The 16,112-nt window shown below is 30.4% G+C and overlaps 1 protein-coding gene across 1 annotated transcript in view; it reads right to left on the reverse strand.

Annotated features, from left to right (window-relative positions):
* The window catches only part of LOC107439048 (adenylate cyclase type 8), a 184,826-nt gene that overhangs the window by 26,136 nt on the left and 142,578 nt on the right, over positions 1-16,112 (reverse strand). The window contains 4 exon segments of the mRNA XM_087160509.1: positions 317-403; positions 4,890-5,047; positions 11,984-12,064; positions 15,273-15,477. Of these exon segments, the coding sequence (XP_087016635.1) occupies positions 317-403; positions 4,890-5,047; positions 11,984-12,064; positions 15,273-15,477 (531 nt within the window).

Consider the following 16,112-nt stretch of genomic DNA (forward strand, 5'->3'; position numbering starts at 1 on the left):
TCCACTGCAAATATACCCTAGAATATTCCCACTTCTTACAGAATACTTATTTGCTGTGGGGAAAAAGTAAGATTTTCCTTGGTTACATTAACTGAAAGGGTAAATCGCATAACTTTGATTCTACTTACAAAGAGTATAGTTAATTTGTAGCAAAGAATCGATAAATACAGTTTTTTTTAATGATAATTTGAAGACTTTTTCTAATATCAAAGGCCTTATTTCGAAACTAAATTTCAGTTTGTTTTACGGCAATGGCAATGAAAACTTTCGGCATTATAAATATCTTTAGAAAAAGCGAAAACATTGAATAAAATACCCTACCAATCTGCAGTGATAGCTGACCATGTAAAAGAAAATGACCAATAGAACAACTGCTCGGAGCTTCAAGGAAACGCAGTTCTTTCTAAAAGGGAAAAAGTAACATTATACATTGCTAAAATACGAGGATGGATCAAATAGAAATGAGAGTTTTTTAAAAAAAATTAAATATTAGAATTTTACTTTTAAAGGACTGTGAGCCACGATGGCTCAGGGGATAGAGGGTTCGCCTTCCAATGAGGTGAACCGGGTTCAAATCCCCAGCGATGGCTGGTCGAAATGATTTCCGCATCCGGCTTGCACCGACCACAGTACTGACGTGAAATATCCTCTGTGGTGGACGGATCATGGTTTAGAGTCCCTTTCCCGAATTTAGAAATTTGGCAGAAAAATTTCATTATAAACAATACTTTAACCAAAAGATTAATAACAGTAATGAACTTTTTAGCAGATAATGACTATTTATTAAAATTTTAATAGCTTCTTATTTCAGAAATTTATACTGTATAATTTCTTTCTCTTTGTCTTTTTTCTTCTTCATAATTTCCACACTTTCAGTTTAAAAGGAAATTATTATTATTATTTTTTAAATATCATGTTAAATTTTTCATTGTAAACAACTATTCTTAAAGATTTCTTTGTAAAATAATGAACATCATTGTTATTTTCTTCCTCTGATGTGTATATTATACAATCCAGCATAGTCTCAATGAGATTATTATGTAACAAATTCTATATCACTGTATTTATGCACTGTAACTATTTATATATTGCAAATATTGTCTTGTACATATCAAAATTTCAAAATTAATGCCGCTGACTGGACCCGTTCCTTGGCTGGAGTGGAACTGGACTAGTGGCCAAGTCCTGGGCTATATGGTTAAGGGTTTTGTATAACTTAGGCACATGCTCAGGGCTTGGAGGTAAGAAAAAAAAGTTCCTTTGCCGTTAGGCTAACCGTGGGAGGTTCCGGTGGTCTTCCTCTCCATGTAACGCAAATGCGTGTTAGTTCCATGAAGAAGTCCTCCACGAAGACAAATTTCTCCTAATACTTGATCCAAGAGTTCCCTTGTCTTCTGGATTAGGTTCAAAATTACAGGGCTACGGAGTTAAACATTAGTAGTCGTAAACCCAAAAATTGGGTCTGTGTTCAACGACGGTTATAAAAAAAAAAAAAATTAGCCTGAAGGTGCCAAGTCCAGACGATAAGGAGAAAGTTCAGCTGTTTTCCAGTGTAATGATTGTAACTTGTGTTGTGTTACTGCGGTTTCTGACAAATGTCTTTTTTTCCTATTCTTTTTGTTCTAAATTTCAGGTACATACCTCGTTGAGTTTTTTCGATGCTCCAAATCGTCATGAATTATGCTTTCCATACTTCCATAACTCATTTCTAATAGAACACTAATTTTTCGAACTTTACTTTGTCAATCATAATGAACAATGTCTAGAAAGTGGCCAATTTTCTCTGTTGTCAGTTTTGTTCTGGGTCGAAGGTGTCAGAAACTCTTTAGCATGAAAATGGAAGTTGTAGATAACCACAGTATCTTCAGATTATTTTTCATTTTAGATTTGTGGACAGGAAAAGGGGACTAAAAATTGCAGATAGAAAAAAAAAATAAAAAAGCAAGTTCGTTCTCGGTATTCTTGAAAAACTAACATAATTTTTAAATCCACATGAATGAAAGACAATATTTTTCTTTTTAAAATCTGATATTAAAAAAAATAAATAAATTGCCATAAGAGCTGCAGATTAGGATTATTCCTTTCACGTGTGCAAAGTATTATCGATAAATTGCTTTCTCTGTTCGTTTGTAGCTGGAATAATTAATAAACTCTTGCTTTCTACCTCCAATAGATAACAAAAATATTTTCCACTTTTAATTAACATGGTTTCACATTTTTATTTTTCAATTTATTCTTTCTTAGAAAAACATTCCAATTTTCTAAGTTTTTGATATACTTGTTTGATACTTAATAACTTTGAGCGAATAGAATTTGTAAAATAAACACTATTTTCATGTTCCACTTCTTGTTCCAAAATTTTCTTCATACTTAACAGGACTGCCACAAACAACAACAATGCAGTATGAAGATTTCAAAGTGTTCATAAACTAGACAAAAATGTGTTTTGGGTCTAAAACTAGTTTCTTGGTATTTACTGATTTTATTTCTTTTTTCCTTCTATTTTTGAAAACCGAAAACTTTACGTGAACAGCGCGAATCCTGATAGTTTAGAAAAGGATTTAAATTTAGCTGATTAATTAAACTAATTGGAAATTTATTCAATATTAACTTAATTTTAAAATTATCAATTTTTAACTCAAATGCTGCAAATAAGTTTCAAACTAATATGTAAAAATATAATCGAAGTTTTCCGCTATTATCGTTATATTTTTACTACATGGTAGGACCCAGTTTTTCAAAAATAATTTCCGTATTTTTTTTTGTAGTTTTTAGCATGAAATTAATACCTAGTTTACGAAAAATATTTGCCCCGTAAACGAAATAAACAGTTTACTAGCTTTTTGTTCTCACAAAGAAAAATAAAGCCTTCTCAAATTGATAAGCAAGTTAATTTGCTTTTTGTGAAATGTTAGTTTTATTACTACGATTAAGCAGCAAGAATCCACAGAAAAGAAAAATACAAAGAAAACAAGGGAATAAATAAAAAAAGGAAAAATAAGGATCCAAACAAAAAAAAAGTTTTAAAATTTTTTTGTGCAAAAATTTAAAAAAAATTAAGAATTGTTTTGTTAAAATTATTTAGAGCATTTTTTTGGAGTTCAAATAGACAATATACTATAATAATACCACAAGAATCTAATTTTTCGTCCCTTTTAAACTTACTTTTGCATTATTAAGAAAAAAATTTATTCTCCAAATATCAAATTTGTTTTTTGATTTATTGATGATTTAATTTTCTTTAATTTTTTAATTTAATTTTCTTTAGTAATTTTGTTAAATAATCTTTGCCTAAAAGAGTTAATATTGTTTCGTAATCGTTACATTAATATTAATTGTAATTTTTTGGATATAAATATTAAAAAAGAAGAAAATATGTGCCATTTTGACATACGATAAAAGGAAAGATTTTAAGTTTAATAAAAACTAATTACATTGAATTCTAATATTTCAGAAAACATTTATTTAAATACTATTTTAATCAAATAGATAAAGATAAAGGAATTTGTAGTACTATTTATTTATCAAAAAGAAAAAAATAGACAAATTTTTTTTAAAATTTGATAAAAACCAACAGATATTCAACAGATGTTATTAAATTTTATACAAAATCATCGAGTTGATTTTGTATTAAAATTAATAAATGAGCATATTTACATTAAAATCTTTTAGTTATCTAGATTGATACTTTTGCCATGTACAAATCCAATTTGGACAAATCCATGGCAAAAATCTAAACTGGAGTTATATAAACTGGGTTTAGTGAATCATTCGAAAAATTGGTATTATACCCTAAGGATTCATCTCGGCTCAGACTCTCGACCAGTGTCCACCGTCCAGTACCAAGCTTGTGGGCCGCGGCCTACGAATTGTTAATAAACCCTCAGGTACACTATACAAATCTCAGTCATCTCTCTTAAGCACTCGGGATTTTCCCAATCTACGCCTATCGAAAGTAATACTCTTTACGTTTTTCGTTTTAAGTCTACCCAAACTAAAATGATTTTCTTTTCTTAAAACCATGGTTGTTACTGTCTACGAAGTTTTTTTCTCATGCAGTAGCAAAATTAAAAGCAATATCAATATTTAAAATTATACATACCAATTAAATTTTTTTAAAATTTAAATGAACTATACAAGAGTGGAAAAGCTAAGAAAATGTAGTTGTAATACTGAAGTTAAAGTTAATTTTTTTTCAAAAAAATGTAGCCTTGAGAAAACTGATATAACAGTTTTTGATTTTTCTAGGACTTAGATAGGAACTCTAACTTCTATAGAAGTTTCCGGATAGGAGGCTAGTCATTCTGAAAACTACTTGAATAATTCAAAAACGAAACTTTTGAATTTTTTTAAATCTCGGTTTCTTTTTAGACACCAGGATCTCAATTTTTTATTCAGTTAAGTATTGCGTCTGTTAGAGTAGTTTTTCTTTAAGGCAATTGATAAGTTTTATTGGGTTGCTTTAAATGTTACATTTTTTAATGTAACATCCTACCATTTGTGTTATAATTGGAAATTTTTTTTTCACGAGCTCCCTGAGCCTTAAGCTACAACTTAGTCCCAGTTGGGCTCAAAATTGTCTCAGTATGGGTTCTAAATCAACATGCAACGAGAGAGCAATATTGGGCCGTCTAGATTTTTTATTATTGGCCCTTTAAAGGGTCAACATCAGCCTATATACGGCAAATATAGGGCATATATTGGGTAATAATAATGGGCATAATAAATAGGTATAATAATAAATATAAAATATCGGGTTAATCTGACAACTCTGTACAGGACCGTAGTAAAAAGTGGTGTCTCTGTATCGAAAAAAATAACGGTCCTTTGAGTGAAGATTCGTGGATCCAAGCTATTTTGCAGCAAAGGGAGGAAGAAGAGGAGGATACCTTTCGCAGAATCCCTCGAAGATGTCACGGAATAGGAGTAGCATGAGGAGTAGGTAGATGGTGAGCATAAGGAAGAGAAGTCCAAGTTTCAGGAGGTAATGCACTTTCAGGAAGGATACACAAGCCACCATAGTTAAGATCCAGCTCAGCACAAAATACTAAAAAATAAACAACCTTTTTATCACTACATATTCAAGAGGGCTCATTTAACCTCCTTTATTACTATATATAAAAGTGGATGGGTCGCAATTTTCCATTGTTGTCAATACATTTTTGCTAACTGGGAATAGTTTTCATATTGGTTTGGTTGCCATCAACATAAAATTGATATTAGTCATAAAGTTATTGTTTTCCTCCAAATATATCGGTTTCCCTAATTTAAAGGTTAAAATTACCTATACTGTTATTATTACGTTTTCTTATTTTGTTTGATTTATAAATTAAGAGTTTAGGAGGATTGTTATTATTTTTATTATTAGAATAATTTAATTCTACGATGCATTTCAAGATAAATATATTTAAATCGGTGTCTGATATTATTAATAGTTTTATAAGTATTATTTTTGGTGCAAATGACATTAACAAACTATTATGAATGATGGTTAAAGAGATTCGTTAAATGATTTAGAACTTCACTTTCAGCTTCATTCACAAAGTGATGAATGCAAACATTGTATTTAAAATATACACTTGCTAAGCTAAAATATTAAATGACAGTTGTGAACTCACCCAATTTGTTATAACAATATACTTTTAACTGTTATTTCAAAAAAAAATGATTAATTAGAAAAACAATTTATGTTCACTTCATAAAGGAAATATTTGGACGTGGGAGAGGAGGCACAAGAGAAAATATATATTTTTAGTTGAATCATTTCAACTGAAATTATGCAATCATCGGGGTTGGTGAGGGTCAGCGAGCCTCCTAGTATAAAATACCACAGAGACTTTTTCCAAAAGGTAATTTTCTTCTCAAAATCGGAGCCTAAAAATTTATTTAATCCTGTGCTAAATGAAGGAATGTGAAATACCTGAACCTGTAACCAAGAATCTCTAAACAACAATAGTTAAGTACAGAGTTGTAACAAAGTTGGCGTAGGAAAACAAAATGAAATACTTTTGCCGGTTTGTTGGATTTTATTTCTGTAAAGCTTAGGGTATTGAAACAATCTCAAACAATAAGTATAGCAATATCGTTGCAGATATTTCTTGTTTCAACTTAAAAACTCTATTTTTATTTATCTATTTATTTGGAAAACATATTTTTTTTGTTACTTCAAAAATAGAGGGGCGGGTTAGGCCAAGTTTTGTGAAGCTGGTTTTTATAACTTAACCATTACAACGGTTGAAAGTTTCGTTCTTCTAACACTGTTTTAAAACATCATATTTTGCTTTAAAACTTTTGAAAGATTCGTCAAAATACCTTCATTTTTTCTCTCAAGCTTATTAGATGTCGACCTAAGAATAATTCACAATAGCACAAAGAATTTAGATTAAATAGTAACTTTAATAAATAATTCGTTAATCATCCAAAAAACTTTTTTTAGTTGTTACATTCAAAATCTTATACAATAAATTTCTTTTTTAAACCTGAGTCAAATTTATCTAAAAGACATAACACAAAGTGGGAAGAAAATATAATTTTTCAATGTCAACAACTTCCTGCATATTCAGTCATCCTCATTATAAATAAAAGTTTCCATCGAGTTTTATCGGAATTACTCTCGTAAACCTTCATCATTTTATAGATTAACTTAACTGGCTAAATTCAATTAATTAATCTTTCTTTCTCATTATTAATAATGAGAGTTAAATCTTCAGTTAGGACAGTCTTTTACTGTCGAGAATAAATTATAATCATCCACTTTTGGCATTTAACGACAACGACACAAGCAAAAATCGTTAAATGATATTTAATTAAGACAATTTTAGCACAGAAGCCTTTTTTCTCCCCACTCTAGTCTATAAAACAATAAATAGTTCATATTTAATAAGTTTCATGCTTATAAAAAATGTTTTCAATAAAAACGGTGAGCATTTTTGTCTTTAAAAATTTTGAGATTATTCAAAAAGAGCTTCGTTTTTTGAAGGTCACTTCAGATTTCAAGATAACGAAAGAATTCTTTAAACAACGGCAAATTTTACATTAGGGTGATTTCGTACTTTTATGTTAGCTTCCGTAAGCTCCCGTTTTTTTATACGTAAGATTGAAGCAACTGTGAATGCTCGCGTTTATTTTAGATGCTACCTATCTTTTGTTGGCGTGATTGACGTTAAGCACGGTACTTACAGCTGTTAAATACTGTTTTGTTTGCAATGTTTTCTGTTGAAGCCTACTTTCGAACTAAAAACATGGATATGGATTGCGAATTTGAAGAAATGTATGGATGAAATTTAGAAATCGTGTGATCTTACAACCATTGGCTTCAATAAAAAATTATTTTATTGGTTTTTATTTATCATTATGGTTGTCTAATGGCACTAGTTCCATTAGTAACTAGATATATTTTTGCTGCTTCAAAGTTATAAATTATATTTATTTTAACTGCACAATTTAGTTAACTATACAAGTTAAGTAATCAATAGAAGTTCTCAATAACTCTTATAATAATAAGCTGCATTCTTTATAGCTTGAATTCATCAAAATCTGTAATCTACCAAAATTTTCTGCTCACAGATCCACAGTTTTGCGTAGAACAAAGCATTTTGAATCGTATGCCACAGCTTTAAACAAATAGTCTACATTTATTGTAAATGTGTTTTTTTTTTTTTTTTGATTTTGTGGTCAAAGTTAAAATGACATTCCACTACGTTAGCGTTTATAACTTGCAGAGGTTTGTAAAATCTCTTACTCTCTTTTACGCAAATTTGTTATTTCTTCACTGGCACCATTTCACAAGCACGCGCTCTAGAAGTGCGCATGCGCAATTACGGAAGATAATGTAAATTTGCGAACTATCTCTAATATCGATTATAAGGTTATCAAAGTTAAGACTTTTAAGGGAATATTACAACCGTAAAACTTTCAAAAAATAACATTTACATAATTGGATTGTTGGATGGAAAGTATCTTAACATCTAGTGCAGAACCATATAGAGAGGTATCCAAAATTTCGTAACTCTGAATTGATATTTTCCACGATATTAATAGAACTGGGAAATATACGCTCACAATCCAAAATAGTTTTTAGTTTTTGTTGATCAGCGTGTGGTAACGCTTGAAAATTACAATCTATGAAAAATTTCAGAATTATATTTCATCATTTCCTGACCAGACTAATCCCTGAGATAATAAGCTATATTTTTAAAATTTCGTACAGATACTCTTTTTTATCTTATCATTAAACTATTTTAACTGAAGAAAAGAAGAAAACGGAAAACTACGATTTGAAGTCTGCTGTTATTGGGAAGACTCAACTTACATTAATGTGTCTTGCTTTACATAAATGTAACACTTAACGGTTTGGTTAATAGTTCATTTTTAATATGAAGCATTTTAAGTCTACATCCCACCTGGAAGGATTACAGTAGTTAATAATAAGAAGAATGATAGATACAGGAGTTAAATGAAAATAATTTCTATACTACCTCTATGCAAACAATTTTTCTTTAGCACAGTCAAATATTTTTAAGATTTTACACGAAAACACCGTTTTCACAGTTCAAAACTTAATGTTTGTAGGTTTAAGAAATGATGTCCTTTTTAGGCATGCGAAATCGTCTAAAATGAATTTAGAAATTTAAAGAAATTTTTTCTTTTTCAATGCAACTATAATTTAAAAAAAAGTCTATTATAAGTATTGTAATCCTGAAGAATGATTTCAATTATTTATCTCCTGCACTCACCACCCTGTCAGACATCATAACAAACAAGCTTTCAACAAAATCTCGAAACGAGAGATTTCTTTTAACGATAGCCAAAATTATTTTTGAGAATTATTGAAATCACTTCAGTAGTTATTGAGAGTATTGTGTTTTACCCTAGCTTTTTTACACGCACTCCTATTTGTAAAATAACATAAATATATTGCATTTGGCTTTCAATTTCTTGTAATTCTTAGAAAAAATTATTGTAAGACAGTTCCATCGACACAATCTTGAATCATACCTTATTTTGATCACTTTCACAATTTAGATTTCCAAGTAATAAAATAAAAATTTTGTAGAGTTATAAATATATTCAGCTAATAGAAGCATTCATAGAACTAGATCAAGAAAAAGGGGGAAAAGAAGCAGACCATTTAGGTACGATGGAGTTTGTTGAGATTGTTCTTGTTTTATTTTAAGCTGTGTACTAACCAGTTACGAGAATTAGAAATGATGTAAGCCGATTTGTTGATTTTTTAAATGAATCGTTTTCTTTTTCCCTCTCTTTAGTCCAGCGTGTTTTATAACACACTCTCTATACAATGAATTTTACTCTCCCGATAAAGATGGTAAAATGTTTTTCGCTAAATCTAACACCGAACCCTATACTAATCAATCTCTAGTAATTGATATTTATTATTTTAATAATATGATTAATCAGGGGGATGTGAGGGCCATTGACTCCGGTTTGCTCTACATACGACGTTTTTTTCCTTCTTCTTTAAGGCTAAGTGTCAGTTTACGTTTGTCCAGTATACTGCAACGGCATCTTTAATTGTATCGTAACTTAATTTAAATTTTAATTTAGCTTGTTTATATTAATATTTAGTTAAATTAAACTGTTTATTAATTTTAACATTTTTTTAAATAGAGATTTAAGATTAATTGAATTTCCAGTCTGTTTTTGAAATATCTGTTTGGAAGGACGATATATATATATACGAGTATGTTGTCGATCAAACTGCGAGGAAAGGTGTTAAAGATAATCTTTGGCGTTGATCTTTGAGTCTTCCCTTTTTAATTCAGGATGGATTAAAGATAATTTAATTTTGATTGGGTTATTGGATAGTAGATGATTGGGTTTTAACTTTTCAGGGGATGGGTTTCTGTAGGGCAGTAAACTGAGACAGAATGGATTGGAACTAAAAAGAGTTGAAAAATGAAGAAAAAGAATTGAATGAAAATGGAGGAAGAAAAGTTGATGAGAGAAATGTAGAAAAGAAATATAAGGTGTCATGGTTTAGCATTTTTCATTTTCTATGTGTGTTATAATTTAAAAATTTTTATTTCGTTGATGTTACTGATTTTAATACATTAATTTTTATAGTGAGTATTTAAAAATTTAAATTAGCAGGTAAGCTAGATTATAATTTATTGTAGTTTCATCTTATGCATATTATTTCATTGTACCACTAGTCACAACAGCTATCTTGGTTAAGGCACACCATTTCTTAAAATAATGCCGTGGTTAAGAGCAAGGTTAATTAGGTCAGGTTAGGTTAATTAATAAAATAGAAATAAAATATTCAATCCAAACTGAAATATCTTAGACCAATCCTGAATTAAAAAGAGGAGCTCAGTGATCCACCCAAATTACACCCAGTTGGCTAAAGGTTACCCTCAACCCTTTCATATTCCAAGTCTCTATCATCGCATCAAATGATGTTTATTTTTTTTTTGCGAGTAACATGCTATTTTTATAACTGCTGTGAGTTTACAACTGTTACTCATAACTGTTAGGTCAAGTTTAGCCTATATCTAAGGACAGCGCTGTCTACGCTTATTTTGAAAATGGCGCAAAATATTTAGAAAAGTCACAGTTTTGTGAAAATAAAAAGCATTTGTGGTCTAATTTCTTAATATTTAAAAACTTACTCCAATGCTGCATTACTTAGGCTCCTTAAAATTTGCAAAAACAGAGAATAAAGCGATAATTTCGATAATTTTCATTCAGGTGAGAAAATGTCACCAAATTGGAGATTTTTAAAAAAAGTTAATAACTGTGAAAATATTCAAGTTATTTGTCTGTTCTAAAGCCCAGATAATTCTTCACTGCAAAATTATATATATATATAGCTTAAAATCATCGTATTATTTCTAGTGTAAAAGCTCCTAAATTACGACTTTTTTAAATTTTCTTTGGCAACAGATCGCTAAGTGAAGGGTGGCTTTTGTGGTCTTGAATTCGCATGCCGCAATTCAGCTACTTTTTTTACAGCCCTCACTAGCGGTACACTACACAGTACATCTACGAATGGAAAATCCTATCGTAAGACCTTGTTTCATATCACCTCGTTTCGGGCTTTTGTCGAAACGCATTGGTAAAAGTTCGAAATGGAATCCTATGTAATCATACTTCAGACATTTACCATGCCTCTTTAGTAGTCTAATGTTTTACCAGCAAAACCTAGGATTTACTAGATTTTTACAGTAGCATATTTTTGAGACTTTACTGCTTACATATAGTATTCTATTTTGTACATAGCTTAGTGATTTCTTACCATGTTACCATGTTTCTTATCATATTTTTCAGTCTGTGCAAAGTAATCCGCCTTGTAATTAATTTTGTATTTCATCCGAATTTTTGCTTTGCATTATTTCATTGATAATTTTTTACATTCCTTTTCATCTATGCTCACGAAAAATAATCTTCATTGTCAATTAAATTCATGATATCTGTGAGAGTTTGACATCGAATGCCGTACTATGTCATGGCCCTTCGTGTCTCTTTGACTTCTCTTTTGTCAATTTATTGATTAAACATCTATCATCGACCCTATTCTTTTAAAATTCCAATGAATCAGTTATTGCCTCCTTCGCCGGTAATCGTTGAGATATTGTATAACTTTGTAAACTCTTAAAGAATGATTTCAAAATTGCTGATATTGAAACCAAAAGGAGTTATTAGCTTGGGGTGTCAGAAATCCGAATTCATCGAAACAAAGGCATGTTTATTCAGAGAAAATACTTTCATAACTTGAAATATCGTATGAATTTACCATATTTGAGGCCACCTCCTCGAACCATTAAGATTGAGTCCTAGAATGCAAAAATCCGATCATAGGATTATAAGTTATTCAGGGTGGTCATTTTTTTATTTTGCACACTGTACATTTATTTGTATTCATCTCATTGTTTATGACAATTATAAAATGATAAAAAAATTATTAACGATTAGTCGCCATATTAGACAGCTAATATGCATTTGAGTGTTAAGGGTGACTTACTTGGGGATGATGACAGGCTAAATTGTTTGTTTCCACAGCAGTTTCGGTGACATTTAACATTATGTGTCTCTCACAAGAAAACTAAAAAAGAAAAAAAAATGAGCAGCTATTTACACTCCTTACATATATTAAGTTAAATCAATTCAAACTGAACTTTCACAATTAGTTATAGGGTGCGGTAAAAAAAATCGAGTCGAAGAATCGAAGTTAACCTAATTTCTTTTAATTTGCGCTTATTTCTTTTTGCCTACCACTTTAATAATAAAATATTTTATAGATTTTTTAAAATTTATTTTATCAGTGAATCACCCTCTAAACGTTTAAACGGTTAATCGGATTTTTCATTCTTTTAAGTACTTTGGCAATATCTCAACGAAATCACATAAAATCTGTATAAAAGTTACTTCCAAATAAGCGTATTCTACCAGTAGAATATGCTTATTTGGAAGTAAAAACACACTTTTTTTGAAGAAACCTATCATTTTTATAGCATTCGATTGAGCAGGCAAAAAGGAACCCTTAAGAAGCCAAACTTTATAAATTCAGACACTTGAGAATCTACAAAGACAAATGAGCATTTGGCATAAAAAACGGAAGATCGCCAATTGTGGCATGCATCACTTGGGAATCGTGATGCTTTTAAGTTATTCGTTGCGTTAACCAACTAATTCGCATAGTAAACGGTATACTAATTCGTTTAGTGAACTAACTAACTAATAACCAACTAATTCGTATAGTGAATGGTAAACCCAGATAAATAAAATAAAGAAATAGTAGTAAGAATTTATTCCCTATTTAAAAACTAGGAAAAAGTATTTTATTATATTTTTTTCTGACTGCTCGAGTTTAAATGGGAGGAACAATTGTGCCTTAACAAAACGTTCTAATCCTGAGATGATTTTTGATTCACTTAAATCCTGCGAAATAAATGTACAAAATAATTATCGAACAAATTGGAATTTCGAAAAACACTTTACACTAAATTCTTAAATAAATAGGGTCCTTTCTGCATGTCGAGTTTCAACTTTGTAACAACTTCTTGAACCCTGTAGAACGACCCCTGTGGTATCTTCTTCCTACAAGTTTAACAGTTAATAATTCTCGAACTAATTATCGAATGTTAAATTCCATTGTATTCTGTATACATTTTTCCACACCATTTCGAAATTTCAAGTTTCTAAATCTTATGGCTTAAAAACAAAATGCAACGAATACTTAAAATAGTGGCGGCATCGGTGGCCCTTACGATTTTTTAATAAAGAGAGATACTTATTAATGCATTTTATTTTCTTATCAAAACACGTGTTATCTTCTTAGGTTATTCAAAAAGAATGAATTGTGTATGATGAGGTACACATTGGACATTAGCATGTTATTAAGCATGAGCATAAATCGGACATTTTTCTATATACCAATGAAGGGAAGAATTATCAATTTTTGTTTAACATAAGTTTTAAATGTTTAATGTCCCACTCTTTTGCTGCAGCGTGGTAATCCATGAATCAGTCACTAAAATGAACATGAAATAACAGTGTCACAAAAGAATTTCAGGCAGGCCACACACTGGGGAAACAAGCGGTAGGTTAGAGTCCCATGAGCTAATGCAAAAGTATAAGAATTCGTCACTTGCTTTCTCAATGAATGAACTAAAAACTAATGAATATAAATGATGCTAAAAGAAAAGAACGAGGCGAAGAAAAAATTAACCATGAAACTCAAGAGCACCCACTGAATTACATTTTTATTGACTAAAAATTGACAATCCATTTCTGAAAAAGTTACCATTCTTAGTAAACACTTTTCAAATAAATAAATAAATAAAATACATAATGTAGAATATAAGAACAATATGAGACGAACGAGAGATTTTTTAGATAGAATGCTTTGAATTTATTTTATTCGATTGAAGAATGTGTAGGAGACTACCGAGCAAATAACCAGTGGTATATAATTAGTTTCGGATCACGAGCCCCCCTTTACCGTTATATAAAATACTCATCCATTCTATTGATACCCTTGCATCCATTCATATTTTATTAGAATTTCGAGTCTTCATAGTCAATGGTCATTTTTCATTCTAACCGACAAGTACATACGTCATACCCACCGCAAAACAGATTGGATCCGACGTGCGTCAAACTCGCTTTACTGGTGAATGCAGTTTTTAACTACAATTATCGCCCAAATGGTGTTAAACAAAACTTTGAAACCTCCTATATATATATATATATATATATATATATATATATATATATATATATATATATACATGATTGCATTGATTTTATATATGCATTTTTACATATGTAAACTACCTCTTGCAATAGATTTTTCAAAATTAACTTTTGTTTCATCAGATCCTTGAAATTCTATTTTAGCGTTCATATATCATTAGCAATAAAAGGATAATTGTTGTCAAGCCACTTTACCCGAAATCCACCGTGATGCACTTATAGTTTTTTCAATTGTAGTTTTCTTCCTGTAGGTTTTTCAATTGCACACGTAAGCTGCGTGTCAGTTTTCCTAAGCTCGCATTTTGAGCTATGTTCAGAATGAAAAAGGTCACCGACGTTTTACAATATAATAGTGAAACGTAATTTATATCTCTCTCTAAATATTTATAGACATAAAATAGAATTTTCGAAACTCAACATTAATGAAAAGAGACAGATGCTTCTGAAAACAGAAACTTTAACTAAAATGTGCGAGGAGGCAGAAACGCGAATAAGCTTTTAATGTAACAAAAATAAAAATTGTTCGGTAACTTTTATTGGAAGATGCGAAGCTTGTTAAATATTCCAGCGATGTTACAACCCTTATACAATGGAATAAAAAATAAATAAAATAAGTTTTCCGCGAGTCTAAACAATTTAAGAGTCGGCGATGCGATGAAACTTGGCAATCAAATGAGGGTAATTATCGCGTGTTTTAAATTTTAAAATGTTTGCGCCAACAACGCGTCATTTAATGAAAATGATGTTCTTTGATTTTTAACTTCTCGTTGATTTTTAACAAAACTTTAAACTGAAAACTAAAGGAGATTTTTAGTGAGGAAAATAATGTACTCAGTGTTTTCCTTCTCAAGCTTCGTAGTTTTAGAATGAACGCTTTAAAAGCAACTCAATGTAAGTTAGTTCAAGAATTTTTATTTTTTAACAAAAAATAGTGTTAGTACGAAGTCTTTTCGATTGAATTCAGCACACTGTACTTTTATAATAATAATTTTAATAAAAGCTCATAATAAAGAAAGAGTGTGAAGTTTAAATGTTATTTTTTAAAAAGTACTTACCATGTTTGCAGTAGCACCAATCACAATAGCAGCCACTGTGGCACAGAAAATGGCATTCCTAAGCGGTCTACGATTGTCTAGGGCTGACTCAAGAACTCGTGCCCATCCGGCAGAAGGTGCCAGTGCCGTCGAGGCGCAAACTGCAGCAAATGTAGCAGCCAAGAAAAGGGTGACGGCAGGAAAAACTGACACAGTCACTAGAGAGCTGAAATTATATTTAATTCTATACTATGAAACAATTAATTTCTCAATTCCTAAAATAAGAGTGAAATTAAAGCCTAAATTTCCATGAGCTTCATGAGACATGTGTCACCACTTTTTAAATTTTTCCAAACAGTGGCTACCGCGATATAGATTATGACGGAAACGAGAAAAAAACTGAAAAGAGAAAATAATTTCATTTTAGATTAAAATATACATACATACCAGAATTTGTAAGAGTTTCATAACATACATATATCGAGCTTTTTTTTACCCATGCAAAGTGATGAATAGTTTACTTTATAATTAAGAACAGTAAGAGTTTATTTCGTAACTTACAAAAATAGCCAAAATTGAAATGGTTTCACTACCAGTTCATTTTTCTTTTTCGTCTTACTTTCAGCTCTGATCTTATGAAGATTTATTGGTACTATTTCACGTTAATGGATCATAGTTTCCAATTTTGTGTATGTATCTGTGTGTGGGCTATACATGACCAAATTAGGACATGATCTGATATTGAGAAAATAAAAGAAGATTTATCACAATCCCCTTATTGTCAGGTTAAACGTAGAAGGCTCTCGTGGAACGTAGTTGTGGGTTAGTTAAAACAAATTTTTTTCCACGTAGGTCAGTTTG

This window comes from Parasteatoda tepidariorum, chromosome 4, assembly GCF_982258835.1.
Source record: "Parasteatoda tepidariorum strain Cologne lab strain chromosome 4, Ptep-v5.0, whole genome shotgun sequence".
NCBI lineage: Eukaryota > Metazoa > Arthropoda > Arachnida > Araneae > Theridiidae > Parasteatoda > Parasteatoda tepidariorum.